The sequence below is a fragment of the Meriones unguiculatus genome, chromosome 10 (assembly GCF_030254825.1).
Source record: "Meriones unguiculatus strain TT.TT164.6M chromosome 10, Bangor_MerUng_6.1, whole genome shotgun sequence".
NCBI lineage: Eukaryota > Metazoa > Chordata > Mammalia > Rodentia > Muridae > Meriones > Meriones unguiculatus.
This window is the reverse complement of record NC_083358.1, coordinates 76,105,551-76,122,279: the sequence shown is the minus strand read 5'-3', so window position 1 is coordinate 76,122,279 and position 16,729 is coordinate 76,105,551. Positions and strand designations below refer to the sequence as shown.

General features: G+C 43.7%; 1 protein-coding gene across 1 annotated transcript in view; it reads right to left on the bottom strand.

The window, feature by feature from the left end:
- Nucleotides 1-16,729, bottom strand: part of Mcub (mitochondrial calcium uniporter dominant negative subunit beta) — a 58,262-nt gene that overhangs the window by 18,157 nt on the left and 23,376 nt on the right. The window contains exon 2 of the mRNA XM_021645047.2: nucleotides 916-991. Within this exon, the coding sequence (XP_021500722.1) occupies nucleotides 916-991 (76 nt within the window). The remainder of the gene's footprint in view (nucleotides 1-915; nucleotides 992-16,729) is intronic.

Below are 16,729 nucleotides of genomic sequence, written 5' to 3'. Positions count from 1 at the left end.
TGCTCTATATAGTGAGCTGCAGGACAGCCAAGGCTACCTTGTCTCAAAACAAAATAACAACAACCACAACAACAAAACAAAAAACCAAAACAACAACAACAAAAACCAATAAAAATGATAGGCTAGGTCACTGGCTCTGGAATGGGCTTTAAACCCAATCAGAAAGTGAGTGGTAACTCCCATAACATTCCTGCCACTCTTGTACCACTGGGCATATACTGCCAGCTCAGTGGTTATTATAGGTTGAACATTCACAACTGGGTAAGAATGTTGAAAAGTTTCCTCCCCCTGTCTATAAACAGAACCTTCCGGCACCATGAAAGCTAGCCAGTAGAAATGAAGCTTCCAGTTTGGTTATCAGCTTAATTTCTCCACATGCTGTGACTCAGGTATGTGGTGTCTTGGGCAGCGGGGTCTTACCATCAAGCTTTAAAGGGGGAGGGTGACTCATACCCAGCACGGGCTTCTTGACTGACAGCCTATGGTGACTGGGAGAGGCACGGAATTCATGAATCTCAGACCTCCCCTAACATTTGTATGGTATCTGCCTTGTGCTACAGTTTGCCATTACATACGTTACAGGCCTCCTGTCCTGTAACAGTCCGTAGAAGCTTCTCCTACTGAGCATCAGAATTATCTGCTCAGTGTCTGCACAGATAAAAAGCTCATATCCCGAGGGAAGAAGCTGACTCATCTTTATCTGACTTACCTTCAGTTTCTCTGGTAATTGGATAAAGTTTGCCGAAAGGCGTCACTGGAGATGGGATACTAACAGAGGAGCAGGAGGCCAAACACAACCAGTAGGTGGGGAATGGGCAGAGTCGGCTCAGCTCAAGACTGTATCTCTCACTTTATTTGGAAGAATGGAAGCGAGTTATCCAGCCCATAAACCAAAGAAGTGATGAAGAAACTCACCATCAGGCAGCATTGCCGTTCCATAATGGAGTGCTTGGTAGTACTTTGGATTTGCATAGGGTTTCATACACAAAACCTGTAAAAAGATTGCATAAAAAAAAGTCAAACGTAAAATCCAGAAGATTCTTTTTCAGCTTATATGGCAGGGGTGATGAAATGTGAACTTTGCACATGTGCCCTCATGGGCCAGGTGTGTTGGTTTGAATGAGAGTGGCCCCCAGAGGCTCGCAGATAAAATACTTGGTCCACAGGACTAGGAGGCGTGGCCTTGTTGGAAGAGTGTGTCACTGGTGGTGGGCTTTGAGGTTTCAAAAGCCTATGCCAGGCCCAGTCTCTCCCTGTCTCCACCTTGTAGATCAGATGGAGGCTCTCAGCTGCTGCTCCAGGGCTGTGCCTGCCCGCCTGACTGCCTGCCACCATTGCTTCCCACCGGCGTGATCGTGGGCTAACTCTATGAAACTATAAGTAAGCACCCCATTAAATGCTTTCTTTTCTAAGTTGCCTTGGTCATGGAGTCTCTTCACAGCAAGACAACAGTGACCAAGACACCAGGTGTTAAACACAGCACAGGCAGTGAGTTCCACCAAACATTATCTGTCACGCTAATTTACGACTGTTTCCTTGAATTTTGTTTCTCAAATTATAACCTATTATCAGGACCTGGAAGGAAAACAGGTAATTACTTTTAATTTTCTTTCTTTCTTTTTTGTTTGTCTGGTTTGTTGTTGTTGTTGTTTCTGTTGTTGTTTTGTTTTTTTGTTTTTCTTTAAAAACAGGGTCTCCTTCTCTCTCTATATATAGCTCAGGCTGTCCTGGAACTCACTGTGTAGGCTGGCCTCGAACTCATAGAGATCTACCTGCCTCTGCCTCTCAAGTGCTGGGATTAAAGGCGTGAGCCACTATACTTGGCTTTTACTTTTTAAAGTGGATATACCTCAATTAATAAGCACACGCGGTAGGCCTCCGAGTTTGTGTAATGAATATTATAATGAATGCCATATTATAATGAATATTATAATGAATGCCATTGCTTTTACTGAAATAAAGTGAAAACTGGTAACACACACATTGCAGAAATAGGAAGTTTCAATCAAGTTCTTCTTTAAAACTGCCTAATGACTGAAACGCTTCTCCCGGTGCACTAGTCAAAGGAAGAACAGCAAGCTGCATGCCCAAAGCCCTGCCCCTCTACAACCCCCCCCCCCCACACACACACACAGCATTTGCAGTTAGTGGCTGAGTGTGTGCCCTGGCTGACTTCCTGAAGCATGGTCGTCTTTACTTGAGGTTGCTTCTGTGGCAGGGTCTGCACAGAGCTAAGGAAAGGGGGAGATACAGAAGACAACTGTCCCTAACCTTATCGACCCTGACTGTGCAGAAGCGTGTGTTCATGTGCGTGCACACATGCAAACTCTCACTTCAAAGAATTTTTTTTCCTTAGATTTGCTTATTTTTATATGTGCATGGATGTTTTGCTTGCTTCTATGTCTATGTGCCCGCATGCCTGCCCGGTGCCCACAGAAGCCAGACAAGGGCATCAGATACTCTAAAATTGGAGTTACAGAATGTTGTGAGCCACCGTGTGGACGCCAGGAGTCAAAGCCAGGTCCTCTGAAGGAGCAGCCAGTGCTCTGAGTCAACCTTCCAGCTCGCCAGCCCCTTGAACAGTGAGGCCAATGTATACAGACCCAGTCTCAAAACAAGAGCAAAAAGGCACACGTTTAACGTGTGTTTATATGTAATTTAAACTTTAAACACTGTTTTTCTGCTGGCTGTGAATATGTATGGGGGTAGATGTGTGGGTTGCAGATGTACATTCTGAGATGGATTGTGTACAGTAAAATGCACGAGTCGGCCCCACCAGGAACTAGCATGATTTGCAAATCAACATAAGCCAGAGCAGCAGCTCATATTTCAGGTTTTTGGTCGAAAGGCAGCAGTGAAATATTAGCCCAGTGGAAACAGCATGCTTCCAAAACGCGCCTTTTGAGGATGCTCTAATTATTGTGCTGCACAAAGCCAGCCTGGGACCCTAGTTTCAGCATGAGTGCTGTAATTTGCTCTTACACCCACAAGAACGCCACTCTCTTCAGGGTCGCTCAGTTGTGTTTCACACCTATCATTAGACCATGTGATTTACTTTAAAAAGATGTCAGATACAAGCTGGAAACTGGCTTAGGAAAAGTCTTGGTTGCTAATAACATTCGGCTGCTCAGAATTATCAAATTGCCCTTGGAAAATGAATTATGACTCTTTGAGACATTAGAAAAGAGGCCGGGGATGGAGGGGATGTGGTTCATTGGGAGAACACCTGCCTAACGTATGTAAGGGCCTGGGCTCAAACACCCAGGATCACAAAGATAGATGATAGATAGATAGATATAGATAGATAGATATAGATAGACAGATAGACACATGTCTTAAGTCTGAAAATAACATCAAAATATAAACATGATATTTTTCAAAACCAATAATTATTACATACACAAATTAGTAGAACTATCATTTACTGTCTTAAACAAGATATTTTATCTATCCATCTATCATCTATCTATATCTATATTTTATCTATCCATCCATCTATGTATCTATGTATCCAATTCCGAGCCTGCATACTTGTATCTAGCCTCCAAATAATCTTTGTATGGCCACACCCATTTATTCAAATCCATGCACAAGGTCAGCCACAACTTTTAAAGACCTCTTTGCACAGTGAATGAGGTAACTGCATATTGGGAAACAAAGAGGAACAATGTAAAGATAATTTTGGGGTTTCCTTAGCAATCACATAATTCTAAACCAGTATGCACCCTGCGTGGTAAACCTGGATCTAACAGATCCCTTCATTATAGATCTAAATACATAGAGAAATAATAAAGAAACTGCTCTGTCGTGGGGAAAAGGGACAGCTTGGATCACTGAAAAGTGAGTCGCCTGACTGAAAGTAGCCCACCAAGAAGAAAGTCTTAGAACATTCCTTTTAACGTGATTAAATAATAAAGTGAGAACAGGCCTCTGACATCCATCACTTATCATGCCCTCCCCAGTCCCCCAGCAAAACCCAACAGATTTTGGTACTAGTTCCCCATCCTGGAATGCCACTGACCTCCATCCAGAGATGGAGGCAGAAAAGTCAAAGAAGGGAATAAACTCTCAAGTAGAAACCTCAGACGGATTCTATATGCCCTGTGAAATGGTGACACTGGGGAACTTTCCAGAAAACAAGTGATTTTCTATGCGAGGAGAGCCAAGAAAGACAGCAGAAAACTAGGAATGGGGTGAGGTAGGAGAACACACGACCAGAAATGACTCACACAGCTGCAGCTCTATCACCTGACTGAAAATAACCCACAAGAAAAGATGTCCACAACATTCTGTTATCCTTACTAAATTAACAAAAAAAAAAAAAAGGAAGCCATGGTCCTCAAATCAAAATTCCAGTGAACAGTCTAGGCTAGACAAAAGTCCAACATTTCAGACTTTCTCAGACATCACAGTGAACCTCATTAATTTATATAACTAATATGTATTAATAAAAAATGTTCTCAGGACAGACTGAGTTTTGACTGAAGGGATCAAGAAGGAAACGTGATATAAATTTCTTTAGGGCCTAACAGGGCCACAAATAATTTACCCTTTTCAGGAAGCCAAACTGTTCTCTTCATTGTTTCACAACTTAAAGGGCTTTCCACCTCACCCCTGTCCGCTTCATCTCAGATGCCATCCCATCCTGGCTTTATTAGACCCTAACCATGGAGCCAAGCAGCTGGGCTAATGACACAGGGCCAGACTGCCCACCCCGGAGCCCTGGTTCCACTTGCAGGGTCTGTGTACCCGGGACTTTAACCTCTCTGGACCCAACTCCTCCCTCAAGAAAATCCTTCCAAGAGTCAAACATGGAAAACAGGGCTGCAATCCCGTCCCTTTCGAGGCTGATGGAAGATGGCTGAGGGCTGTGAGTTTCAAAGCCAGCCTAAGAAATATAGGGAGACTCTACCTTAAAAACAAAAAAGAAGGGAAAGGAGAGAAATTCCATTTAGCAGAAGGCACAAGTTATTTTCTCTTCCGAGTCAGCCCCTAACCTAGTGTGCTCACCCCCATAAGCGGTATTACCACCATCCATTAGGCGGATCATGGCTCTCTAATCCCACTCACACAGCAAGGGCTAGCAGTAGTGCTTCGAAACTGAAGTCCAGATTAACACATTTTTACTCCCTCTATTCCATTCTGATTCCAGCCAATGCCATCTCCCCCTGACTACTCCTCCTTAACTGGCTTCATGGCTTTGGATTTCATCCTCTGCAGCCCACTCTCCATAGAATAGTAATTTGGTCATCAGAAAATGAGCATCAGGATGGGCGTGGTGGCACACACTTTTAATCCCAGCTCTCAAGAGGCAGAGGCAGGCAGATCTCTGTGAGTTCGAGGCCAGCCTGGTCTACCAAGTGAGTTCCAGGAGAGCCAGGACTGGGTACACAGAAAAGACCTGTCTCAAAAAACAAACAAATAGACAACAACAAGCAGACAAAACCAAAATGAGCATCAGCATCAGACCTTGTTACCCTTTGCTAGAAACTCAATATCCCTTTTTGAGTCAAACCGAAATGGCTGCCTCCTTTTAGGGAGCCTCCTGGACTTTTTCATCCTCCGTAACTCCTTCCTTCACTCTGTGCCTTCAAAGCGTCTGGTTTGCTTTTTCTTCTCCTATTTTCTCATTTTCCTCTTTTTGTTTGTTTGCTGAGATGGGTTTGTATGTAACTCAGGATGTAGCCAAGATGACCTTGAACTCTTAATTCTCCTGCTTCATCTCCCAACTGCTAGGTCACAGTCACCAATCAACCCTGGCTAGCACCCGGGCTTACTAATGAACTCCATACATGCATTCTTTTTGTTTTGTTTTGTTTTGCTTTATTATTTGAGATAGGGTTTCTCTGTATAACCCTAGCTGTCCTAGAACTTGCTCTGGACACTGGGCTGGCTTGGAACTCATGGAGAGCCACCTGCCTCTGACTCCTGAATGTTGGGATTAAAGTTGTGCACCACCACCTGGCCCATATAAGCATTCTTAAATACAATTTCCCAAAACAAACCCTGAGATTTCACCTTACACCCATCAGAATGGCTAAGATCAAAAACTCAAGTGACAACACATGCTGGAGAGGTTGTGGAGAAAGGGGAACCCTCCTCTATTGTTGGTGGGAATGTAAACTTATACAACCACTTTGGAAATCAATCTGGTGCTTTCTCAGGCAATTAGGAATAGCGCTTCCTCAAGATCCAGCTATACCACTCCTAGGCATATATACAATTTCCTTTCTGCTTGGGGACTGTACATTTTCCATTCAGTTGGAAGGTCTTTCCATTGAGTCTTTGAACTACTGGCTCCGATCATTACCTAAGAGTGGCCTTCAGTGCCTTCCCTGATTATCTGATCCTGTCCCTGCCTCCTCCTCTGTTCCATCTTCCCACTCACCTCAATCGATATTAGACTATCTATGCATTTCTTTCCTAATTGACCTCTCCCCACTACAGCTTCCAAGAAGCAAAGACGATGACTGGCTCTTGCCACTCTCTCCCTAGTGCCTTGAACCATGCCTGGGACATGGTGAACACACATAAAAAAATTGGGATGTACCTGCAATCCGTGCACTTGGGAGGCTGAGGCAGGTGGATGCAGGTTTGACTTCAGCTGAGGTTTCCTAATGAGAACTACCCCCCCGAAAAAGTCAACTAAACAAAAGACTTTAAATCTACAATGTGGCACCACAACTATTCTAACATGGTTATGAAAATGCTACAGCTGCACAAAGAGAAAGAAATTCACTTCCTCAAGTAAAAGCAGGACTCTAAGTCCTCCCCAAAGCATAAATTATACTCAAGTAAGCACAGAGATTGGTCCATTCCTTTTCAACAATAATATCTTTCCAAGCTGCTTTCAAATATGTGACAATCAACATTGCTCATCTTCTCTTAGTCACAGAAAACTTAAATAATTCAGGTTTGGGGATACATTTTAGAAAATTTATTAAAAATCAAAAAGCTAAATTTAGAAATAGTGGCTGTCTCTTAGGGGAGAAAACTATAAGTGTTTCCAGCCATGATGGCTCACAGCTGGAGTTCCAAAACTTTGGAAACTGAGGAAGAAGTCTGAGGCAGGAAGATCCAGAGGGGAGGGGAAGATCAAGAGGAGAGGAGAAACCATGATCAGAATATAGTGTATGAATTTGAGAGGGAGAGAGAGAGAGAGTGAGCAAGTGAGCCAAAGAACCACAGTTTGAGTGAGGATGAGTGAGAAAGGAAGTGTTGCAACCAACCTCCATCCACATTAACTCCATGATTTGATCAACCACCTGTAGCTGAAGGCTCTCAGAGCATCACCCAGTACTTCCACACGGATCCCCCTGGCATTTTTCACATAGTAATTCCCATGGCTCTTCCCTTTCTCTACGTACTCCTCAAAGTTTAACAAATATTCCTCCAACAAAGTGCTTTCTTTATTTACTTTTAATAAGATTTATTTATTATGTATACAGTATTCTGCCTGAATGTAAGCCTGCAGGCCAAAAGAGGACACCAGATCCCATTACAAATGGTTATCAGTCACCATGTGGTTTCTGGGAATTGAACTCAGGACCTCTGGAAGAGCACCCAGTGCTCTTAACCTCTGAGCCATCTCTCCAGCCCCTAGAAGTAAACTTTTTTTTAAATGTTTTTTAAACAGGGTTTCTCTGTGTAGCCTTGGCTGTCCTGGAACTCAGGCTATAAATCAGGCTGGCCTCGAACTCAGAGACCCTGCCTCTGCCTCCCAAATGCTGGGATTAAAGGCATATGCCACCACCACCACCAGGCAACAAAGTGCTGTATAATAGAAGAAATCAGCTTGCTTTAATCCCAACATAAAATGCCACGGCTGCACTTTAACGTGTCCAGAAGGAACTTGTGTGACTGTTTCATGGGCTTTCTTAAAAACAGCAGTATCCTTGGAGACACAAATAATTAACATCAGACCTCTAATACTTGTGCCAATTTCTTCTTAACTGTAAACTCAGCTTTCATGTAAGAGCTGGAGACAACAACCTCCACCCTTTTCTTCTTGGGTTATTCTTCGACTCCAGCTAACAAATGAAAATGAGTTTGGCAAGCCTCTGACATCTCTTTTAAAAGCATGAGTAAGTCCAGACAGCTGAACTGATGACTAACCACCCGTTTCGTAAATAATATGATGTCATTCGTCACAATCACGATTTCCTAGAAAAATATCTGGTACTAAGATCCAAGTTTATATTCATGAAAACAAAGCAGAGTGGGCAGTCAACAGTGGGCTCTAACTGTAGTGCATCCATGCCTTGGTATTCTGGGGCAGGGAGGGAGGACTGTTTCCAAGGTCCCTTGAGGATATCAAAGTGTGAGTGTGTTCACTGAGTGCCATGTAAACTATACTGTTTAGAGAATGGCAAGGAAAATGTTCTACCAGGGGGCTAGAGTGATGGCACAGGGCTTAAGAGCACTCGCTGCTCTCCAAAGGACCCAGGTTTTGTTTTGTTTGAAAAAAAGACTTTTTTTCATTCCATACATTCTGATCAGAATTTCCTCTCCCCCAACTCCTCCCAGAGCCTCTCCTTCCACCCAAATCCACACTCTTTCTTCCTCTCATTAGAAAATAACAAAACAAAATTAAATTTGAACAACAACAAGAAAAAAAAAACAGAAAAAAGGAACAAAGAAAAGGCACAAGAAACACATATAGATGCACACACACACACAAGTCCCATAAAATCACAAAACAGTAAACCACAACATAGAAGCAAAAGATACATGAGGTTAAGGAAAATACCAGACAAGACATCATGATAAAGAACCACTGGGTTCATTCTGTGTTGGTCATATATGACTTGGAATGGGGTCTGCCCTTAAGTGTGTTTATGTATCCAGTGGGACTCTGTGGGAGAAAACTAACTTTTTCTTTGCAGGCAGTTGTCAATTGGAGATAACTTCCGGGTTACAGATGGGTGCTTGTGTCCACTGCTGCCACTTCTGCTCTCAGATCTGGGACGGCATCTGGATTAGACCTGTGCAGGGCCCGGGCCCTCTGCATCCTGCCTCAGAGGACCCGGGTGTGACTCCCAGCACCCACGTGGCAACTTATGGCCACCTGTAGCTCTATAGCTAGGGAATCCAACACCCTCTCTTGATCTTTGAAGGCACAAAGCATGCATATGGTGCACAGACAGTCATACATGCAGGCAAACCACCCATACACGTGAAAAAAAAAATCTTTTGAATCCGGGTGTGAGCATAAGCTTTGCGATATTAGCTCTGCAGGCTGCTTAGCCCTCAGAGGCTCCTTAATACAAGTGTGTTAAACACACTTACCTCACGTGGTCTGCTTGAGAAGTCAATCATAGCAGACAGGTGAGGTGCTGCTACATAGACCGCCAGTGCTTAACAGCTTATTTCTCAATTCTAACGTTACAGTCAAAGTAGCATGCATTTATGACGTCTTGTTACTTCTGTGCTAACTAGAACTCATTTTTCTGGCGTCTTAACTGAGAAACCTGTTGGAGGAAAAGTATGCCATATCTGTTCTGGGGGGACAGAGGAGCAGGGGCGTCCTTGCAGCTCTCTAACACCCCACTAGAAGATGATTCGGCAACCTTAGTCAAGTCCCACAAGTTCAAGCTTTCAGCTTCATGGCAGCCTGGTCTCAGGGGTTAGCAAGCACCAGCCAACTGAAAAGATACGGGGAGAGGGTAGCCGGGCTGCCTCCCGATGTCTGTCTCCTCTAAGTAAGGTCAGAAATAGTCGGTTTAGCTTTTAAACCTCAGGAGCTGGGGATGGTGGTATAACTGTAATTACAGCACTCAGAGATGGGAGCAGGAGGACTGGGAGGTCAAGGCCACCCTGGCTATACACTAAGTTTGAGACCAGCTCTGGTTATATTATCTTATATCAAACACACACACACACACACACACACACACACACAGCTAGACAAATGCTCTTGAAGCATGTCTCAGGTCAAATTTTAAAATAGCTCCTGACAGTGGTAGGTAGTATTAAATGAAAGGTTCTGAAACAGTAAGGAATAACAGGTACTAAATTTCCATGGAGAAATACCTCTTGCAACTGGCTGCCAACCCGCTTTATCTTTGAGCTCTGCATCTAGAACCCAAGCGGAGACTGAAACTAGTTATTAAAAGCTTATTCATTTCATAAGACCTGGAGACAACAGGGGCTCCACGAGGAGAGCAACAGAACCAAAAATTCTGGGCCCAGGGGTCTTTTCTGAGACTGATACTCTAACCAAGGACCATTCTTGGAGATAACCTAGAACCCCTGCACAGATGTAGCCCATGGCAGGTCAGTATCCAAGTGGGTTACCTAGTAAGGGGAACAGGGACTGTCTCTGACATGAACAGATTGGCCTGCTCTTTGATCACCTCCCCCTGAGGAGGGAGCAACCTTACCAGGCCACAGAGGAAGACAATGCAGCCAGTGCTGATGAGACCTGATAGACTAGGATCAGAAGGAAGGAGAGGAAGACCTCCCCTATCAGTGGACTTGGGGAGGGGCATGCGTGGAGAAGGGGGAGGGAAGGTGGGATTGGGAGGGGAGAAGGGAAGGGGCCATGGGGGGATACAAAGTGAATAAAGTGTAATTAATAAAAATTAAAATAAAAAATGGAAAAAAGCTTATTTATTATTATTATATGTGGGAAAGGAATGCATGTGTGTACGTGTGTGTGTGTGTGTGTGTGTGTGCATGCGTGGTGGTGGCATCCAAGCATGCGAGGTCAGGGGCAACTTCCAGGGATTGATTCTCTCCTTCCACCATGGGATTTGGAGACTGAGCTCAGGTTTGTACTAGAAATACCTTTTTACATGCTGAGCCATCTCACTGGCCCCAAAATAGTTTTTTTTTTTTTTAAGTGTCTGTGCATGGGGCTAGGGAGATATCTCAGTTATTAAAATGCTGGCTGTGGGAGCATTAAGGGCTGGAGTACAAGCTCAGCACTGGGTAAAAAGCCAAGCCATTTCCCCAGCTCCCCATGACTTCACTGTGTGAAGGTGCACGCCTTTGATCCCAGCACTTGGGAGGCGGGCAGAGGGCAGAGGGCAGAGGGCAGAGGGCAGAGGGCAGAGGGCAGAGGGCAGAGGGCAGAGGCAGAGGCAGAGGCAGAGGCAGAGGCAGAGGCGGCAGAGGCGGCAGAGGAGGCAGAGGCAGAGGCAGAGGCAGAGGCAGAGGAGGCAGAGGCAGAGGAGGCAGAGGAGGCAGAGGAGGCAGAGGAGGCAGAGGAGGCAGAGGCAGAGGAGGCAGAGGCAGAGGAGGCAGAGGAGGCAGAGGAGGCAGAGGCAGAGGAGGCAGAGGAGGCAGAGGCAGAGGCAGAGGCAGAGGCAGATGGATCTCTGTGAGTTCAAAGTTAGCCTGGTCTACAAAGCGAGTTCAAAGGCAACCAGGGCTACATAGTGAAACCCTGTCTTAACAGAGAGAGATAGAGAGAGAGAGGCAGAGGATCGGGTATGCATAGACACATTGCCTTATGAGAGCCAGTTTCTAAACATTTCTACATATTAAATATCATAAATTTATAGAGCCTTTTCTAGCCTTCCAAACAGGAACACATGCACAGTCTTTGGAGAATAATAGAGATTTTTCTAGTAAATTCTCTCGCTCTGCAAATGTTTTATGTATCTTCTCGTAAGAATTTCTAGTAGAAATCTGGTATGTGTGAGAACCGTGAGACTGGTCAAGAAGGAAATGATGCCACTCAAATGGCACGCAATATAAAATTTATAAACTGTTGATTCTTGGGATTTTTCCACTTAACACTTTTGGGCCACAAATGACGACAGGTAATTCCACCTAGAAAGCGTGATCTTAGAAGGGGGCTGTACTGTCAGCCCCAGAATCGAAGCTTCGTTTGGGACAGCACTGTTGCAGAACGCAGACACTAACCAACAGAAAGCCTAATTCTTTATGACTGAAAGAACAGGAAAGGGTTAGGATCTAATCTCTTGCGCGAGTTAGTAGTAAGGATCTACCAACTCTTAGACCGTATCCAACAGGAAAATCACATTTCACAGAACAATGAGGTACTACTTCTCACCCTGAATCCTCTCCCTTGTTCTCCCAGATCATTTCCAAATTTGGGCTCACTTTTTAAATTGTTTTTCTGTTTTTTTTTCTGTCTGTTTTTCATTACTTACTGTAATATCAAAGCAGAAAAAGAACTATTTATCAATAAATATTTTCTACACATTTTATCACAAATTTCCAGAAACACCAGGTTTTATATTCTTCATAAACGTTTTTGTTCACATTAGACACATGTCTTACATGTTGCCACAGCATACGTGAGAAGAGGAAGAAATAATAAGCAAACTTGTCTTCATTTTCTAACACTGTATTCTATAGTTTTCTCTTTTTACAACAAGCATGCATTCATTTTGTGATTGAAAAACACACATCTATTTATTGATGTCATAAAATCCACAGGATCTAAACCTTAACTTACGTCCCTGTTTCCCATGGATCAGCTACAGCGGTAGCAAATCCATGAGTGTCACTTCACCAGGATCTAACCACTCCTGCGTAGTAACTCTGATAGGAACTTTCTAATCTTGTGCCTTGTCATTACGCAAAAGCAAGTGCAGAATGACAATGCTGCACGTACCGCGCTCTTTCCCTTCCTTTCCTATAATTCAAAACCCTGGGGGATAAATTTTGCTTTATTCCTTCTGTGTACAGCTACTGGTGGATTCTTTGTCCCTTCTTTAATTCTACACTAACACTTTAAAACCATGTACTTTTTCTTCTGAGCATTTCAAAGTGCTACATCGCCTTCCTTTTCTCTGCCTTGTAACACTTCCCCGTGGCATATTACAATGTGCTACGTTAAGCACTGCCTCTCACATTAGCAGGTTCAGGATGGAAAGTGAGTCATATACACTCTCCGAACCACCCAGACTCCAGACGACTGTATAATTTAGAACAGTTATAGAATTAAGTACACTTTTTTTTTGGTTTTTTTTGTTTGTTTGTTTGTTTTTCATTTGCTGTTGTTTTGGAATAAAGTCTTGTGTGGCCTAAGCTAGCCTCAAAGACACTATGTAGCTGAGTCTGGCCTTGAACTCCTGATCTTCCTGTTTCTACTTCCTAAGTGTTGGGGTTACAGGTGTATGTCATCATGTCTAGAATTCCCTATAGTCTCATACTCTTTCCTTTCCATCCCATATTTTCTTCCTAAGCAAGTCAACCTATTAATATTTGTGGGGGAAAAAAAAAACAAAGAAAAAAAAAATCACCTAACCTGGTGGATTTCCTATGGCTTACAGCAAAAAAGATGTTAAAATTTTGCTTTTTAAGCAAGTCATCCAGTCTCTCCAAGCTATGGTCTTGTGACTCATAAAGCCAAAATCAACTTGCCTCAGCTGTCTAGAATTCTCAAGGGTGTGGAGGGAAAACCTTGGTTGACTGCAGGGCATTGGTGAACATGGTGGCTCAGCCTTGTAATGACAGCACAGGTAGATGCAGGAGGATCAGGAGTTTCAGGCTAGCCTAGGCTATACACATACAGCCTGGGCTACTTAAAACCATTTCAAAGAAACAACTATAAATCATTCTAAAAACAACACCATCACTATAATAAATATTTTCACTCATGATCACCTCCCGATTTTTTATAGCAGTGACAAAGAGGAAACCAGTTACTGTCGTGAAATCACTAATATACGGAATCAGTTATGACCAAAACTGAATTCTAATTTACACATATATGAAACTACTGTAACTATTTCTCCAAAGGGTATCAACAAACATTCGCCCCCAGTTCACATTTCCCCATTATATCTAGTCAGTTAGTTAATTTCATTTAGAAGGCTCTTTGGAGCACATGCACAATACGTTCTAAGTCCAAATGGGACTCATGTCTAAATTTTAGTAAAGATTCAGACACATACCGTCCTGTAATGAATACTATGCGATGGCGAACAGTTTCCTGGGTTGGTGAGCTACAGGAGCGTTCTGTAAAGATCTGCTTTGGGGTACCAGGCCTTACCACACAGGTAACCAGGGCATCTGTCTCCCAGGACCTGTAGGGATGTAGGCAAGAGGAACCCAGGGCCTGGTGGGTGACTGCGAATCCACTCAGCCGTGCCTCCAACCCTGTCTGGAAGGATATCAGGGCCCCAAAGACCTGGAACTAAAAGAACCTGTTCAAAGACAGAGCATATAGAAATCCAGACTAACCCTGAAGAGCCGTGTGACCTGGTGGGTGTCACCATCTACAGAAGGGGGAAATGTCACCTCCTTCATACAGCTGACACGACACTAAAGACAACCAGGTTTGTGAAGGGCTCAGCACTCAATGCCATGACGTCAGTTGTTACCATTATTATTGTAAATGTCTCAGATAACAGTAGTACGAGCCCTGTGGTGGCTTGAAAGAAAGTGGCTTCCTTTTACGCTCACATGTTTGCATGTTTAGTCTTCAGTTGATGAACTGTTTAGGAAGGGTTGGGGGCATGGCCTTGTTGCAGGGGCTGTGTCTCTGGGGGTGGGCACTGGGGTTTCAAAAACTCAACCCAGGCCCAGTGTCTTGCCCTTCCTGCTGCCTGCAGATCAGGATGTACTGCTCCAGAGCTGTTCCTGTCTGCTTCTAGCCATGATGATAATGGATGAATCTTCTAAAACTGCAAGCAAGTTCCCAATTAAATGTCTTCTCTTAGAAGAGGTGCCTTGGTCATGGTATCTTTTCATCGAAATAGAGCAGTAACTAAGACAGTCTTAAAGCACACACACACACACTTTTAAGACGTTGAGATCAAAATCAGAGCCCTGTGCAGAATGTTCTACCACTGAGCCACATCCCAGCAGTTGGGAGGCAGAAAAAAAAGAATCACTGCAAATTCAAAGCCAACTGGTTTGCATAGCAAGTTATAGGTCAGTGAGGTTATACAGTTGGACTTTCAAAAGCAAAACAAAACAAATAAACAAACACAAAAGGAAGGAAGAGCTAACACAAAAAGGTACACACTTTTAATCCTAGCACTTGGGAGGCAGAGACAGGCAGATCTCTGTGAGTTCAAGCCCAGTCTGGTCTATACAGTGAGTTCTAGAACAGCTAAGGTTACGCAGAAAGACCTTGTTTCAAACAACAACAAATAAATAAAGGGAAGGAGAAAGGAAGGAAAGGAAGAAGACAGGGAGGGAAAGAGGGAAAGAGGGAGGAAGGGAGGGAGGGGGTACAGGCTGGTACAATTATTATATAAGTCTTAGTTTAGATTTCCCGGAAAATAGATCCCACAGCAAGGGTTTGAGAGTAATAGGAGGCACAAGACAGGGAAGGGAAAAAGCCAACAGATAAGCAATGCTGGAGTCACCTCTAGACAGCAGAGAACTGGCCCTATAGGTGCCCCTGAGAAGCACTTGGAATGTCACCCAGAACTGTCCACAACAGAGCCGTGTTGTCTTCCAGTTGAGAGCTATCCCGTTCCTGCAGGTACAGATAAGCAGACAACAGAGAGAAGAAGAAGGGACTTCCCCTAGCCCTTTTAGGCTATAACTGGCCAACAGGCTCAGCGAACTCCACAGTTCTTGTGCTGAAGAAAACACTAGATGAAATATAGAAAGACCACATGATGTAGCCCAAACACCAGCAATGGAAGGGTAAGCCTAATTTTTTTAAAGTTTATTACAGTTTATTCACTTTGTATCCCAGCCGTAGCCCCCTCCCTCGTCCCCTTCCCATCCCACCCTCCCTCCCTCTTCTCCCATGTCCCTTCCCCAGTCCACTGATAGGGGAGGTCCTCCTCCCCTTCTATCTGACCCTAGCCTATTTAGGTCTCATCAGGACTGGCTTGTCTTCCTCTGTGGCCTGGTAAGGTTGCTCCCCGCTCAGGGGGCGGTGATCAAAGAGCCAGTCACTGAGTTCATATCAGAGACAGCCCCTGTTCCATTACTAGGAAACCCACTTGGATATTGATCTGCCATTGGCTATATCTGTTCAGGGGTTCTAGATTATCTCCATGAATAGTCCTTGGTTGGAGTATCAGTCTCAGAAAAGACCTCTGGGCTCAGATTTTTTGGTTCTGTTGCTTTCCTTGTGGACCTCCAGTCCCCTCCAGGTCACTTAGCTGCTTAAAACACCCTTCTCATAAAATTTGGCCAGGATATAGCATTAAAGTTGTTTTCAAGGGACTAGAGATGTAACTCAATGGTAGAACACTTGCTTAAAATGCACAAGTTCCTGAGTTTGATCCCTAACAACAAAACATTTTTTTTTCAAGAAGCTATTGATGCAAGGAAAGATGCATGATAATTTGGAGGAATTTAGAGCTCAACTACATAATATTAATATAATTGTATAAACACATAGGTACTCTTCAAATTTCTATTCCAAAAGATTTTTGTAATCACACATTTTCACTTCTAAACTTCTTATCCATCAAATCTGGAATCAAAGTTATCAAAAGGTATCAAAAAGCAGTCATGGTCTGCCCACTACCCCGTGCAAGGTGTGGTGAGGTTTCCCTGCTTGGTAAGTTCTACAAACATGTAATGCACAAGGCTAGATATGACTGATACTCTGTGATGTGCAACAGTACCCTAAGTTAAAACAGTGAAACCACAGTGTAAACAGAAAGAGCTGACGTCGGCTGTGGCTCTGTATCAAGAGTTGAAGAAGTTGGGACTATTAATTTGAACATCTAAATGTCACTGTTTTTCTGAAAATGTTTAAATCAAAATGCTGATTGCCAGTTATGATGGTACACTCTGTAATCCCAGCATTCCAAATACTGAAGCAGGTGGATTT